Genomic DNA, 2,500 nt, shown 5'->3' with positions numbered 1-2,500 from the left:
TACACCGTTAGAGGCCCTATTATGCTTTTTGGGGATTTATATATAGTTGTTTGTGCATTGAAGTCTGCAAAGGCTAAAATTCCAAAGTTCCCTACAGAGGGAGGTTCTCTCTCACACGCAACAATTGTAGTCCTTTGTTTATTTCCGCGACCAAGTGATATCATTGTGTTACACTTGTGCTTCTATTGGCTAGCGCTCCACACACTTTTTTCTAATAATTTCTTCCCATCACAAGGCGGATTGTGACATCCCAAGGCTAAGGGGCGGGACACCTCTTAGCGGTTTATCATTACAGAGCCGGCCAGCTAACCAATTAGTGTAGGCTGACCTCACAGGATGAGAACATTAAAGCATGTAAACATGCCACAGGAGAGGCACAATATACAATTGTGAAACCTGTACATTTGCATAATAGGGCCCCTTTAAATCTCTCTTTCTCTTTTTCTCAACTTAAGTCATTTGACTTCCCTCTTTCTCCTACCCCCGCCATAATTTTCCTTTGTTAGCCTCCTTCCTGTCCATCACTGTAGCATTAAGAAGTCAGCTCTATGAACACATCAGTGTCAATGTGTCACCGCAGTCATGCTGCCGCTGCTAAGCGTGTAGGAAGCTGTCCATAGATTTTACATACTGTAGGCCGTACCAGCTCAACACAAATAACAGTATTGCTATCCCATTAAAGGAATTGACGTCTTCTTTGTCATAAAAGGTTGCAAGGAGAGGTTTTTCACCGTCTTTGCGAGATCCTTTGTCCGAGGAGAAATGGCTATGTTGTGTTCCACTTTTAAGGTGTAAATCATCTTTTTGCCTCCCCCCCAACAAGTTCACACTGCGTATTACTAACCCTGCCCATTCTCTCCTCCACTCTCCCCCCCACCTGCCTATTGGATGGCCCATAGAAGAGCCCACCTGTCGGCCAGGTTTGTCCCCTTTCTGTCTCCTTAGCTCGCACTATGAGCAAGGCAGCACTGTGCTGTCTCACTGCCTGCCCATCAGCATTTCATTATCCCTGCTTTATAATTAGTAGCATTCAAATTTGATCCTTTAATACGGAAATCAAGATAATTAGTCATATTGTTAGCAAACATGCCACATTGCATGATGTGGAAGAATTTGGAAGCTGCTAACCTCAGGTTGTTCACTATTTTCTCAGAAATATATAAGCATAACAACTGTGAATTCAACTGGGCTGATTTTTGATTGGACACGTTTCAGCCGAATCTTTGCACACTTACCCCTCACCTCAACTCCTCATTCACCCCAATCCCTGCTGCTAGCTGCATGCTTCATCCTCCTCATACACACCACACACAAGAACACACACACGCACTGATGCCTTGGAGGTATCGAGTGGCCACTCACCTGGATCTAAGTGCTCCCCATGGACTGCGTGCCTAATGATGTGTCCTCAGCATGAGCTTTACTTACCTATTTACATCAATGCACTCTAATAGTGTTAGGTAGCCTTCCCTGTTCGCGTTCTTCACAGATTTTATCGTCAATCGTTCTATTCATATACATGTCAAAAAGCTGGAACTGAGTACTTTTTACTTGAGTCACCGCCACTTTCACTTTTCAATCATACCTTTGCTGGTCGAAAATAGTGTGGAGCATTAAATAACCTCGGCTCACTTTAATTGCGTTCCTTGAGGTTGCACTTATCTGCCGATTCAGAGCAGTCGCCTTGCATTCAGCCCGCCTGTTAGCCTGCAGTCAAATCTGTAATGCGCTTCACTAGAAACGTCTAAGCAGCCACCCCTAGGGCCGGTGTGTGTCTGTGCACACATCTTTCTGAGCTACCCAACCCCCCTCAACCCCCCTTTTTTTCCCTTTTACACACACACACACACACACACACACACACACACACACACACACACACACACACACACACACACACACACACACACACACACACACACACACACACACACCCACAGACACCTATCTGTACGTATGTGTATGTGCTAGTGAGCAGGGTCTGGTGTGGTTACTTTGTGTCACTGAAGACTTAATGAGGCGAATAAGAAGCTTTTAGAGTCAATGGAGGTGGATAATGTGTCTGAGGGTTCACTCGTGTGTGTGTGTGTGTGTGTGTGTGTGTGTGTGTGTGTGTGTGTGTGTGTGTGTGTGTGTGTGTGTGTGTGTGTGTGTGTGTGTGTGTGTGTGTGTGTGTCCTTGCCACCGGCTAGCAATATTGTTGTTCTCTTCTGCCCTGCTGCACCTGAACGAATAAGCTACAGACTAGCCTAGCGTTTCTGTTGTTGTGTCTGCGCTAATGCTCTGGACTATAGCTCTTCACTTGTATTGCTAACTGGTATCACAGCTCAGCTTTTACTAAACAAGAGAATGAACACATTTGTATATACAGTGGGGCAAAAAAGTATTTAGTCAGCCACCAATTGTGCAAGTTCTCCCACTTAAAGAGATGAGAGAGGCCTGTAATTTTCATCCTAGGTATACTTCAACTATGAGAGACAGAATGGGGGGAAAGAATCCA

The 2,500-nt window shown here is 45.0% G+C and overlaps 1 protein-coding gene across 1 annotated transcript in view; it reads left to right on the top strand.

Annotated features, from left to right (window-relative positions):
- znf423 (zinc finger protein 423) overlaps positions 1 to 920 on the top strand; it is a gene marked incomplete at its 3' end in the record, with an annotated part of 17,399 nt that extends 16,479 nt beyond the window's left edge. Inside the window, exon 16 of the mRNA XM_010775120.1 lies at positions 900 to 920. Within this exon, the coding sequence (XP_010773422.1) occupies positions 900 to 920 (21 nt within the window). The remainder of the gene's footprint in view (positions 1 to 899) is intronic.
- Positions 921 to 2,500: the final 1,580 nt, after the last annotated feature.

The sequence above is a fragment of the Notothenia coriiceps genome, unplaced genomic scaffold, assembly GCF_000735185.1.
Source record: "Notothenia coriiceps isolate Sejong01 unplaced genomic scaffold, NC01 NC01_scaffold00015381, whole genome shotgun sequence".
NCBI lineage: Eukaryota > Metazoa > Chordata > Actinopteri > Perciformes > Nototheniidae > Notothenia > Notothenia coriiceps.
Note: the sequence above shows the minus strand (reverse complement) of the source record. Positions and strands in the feature narration are given on the sequence as shown.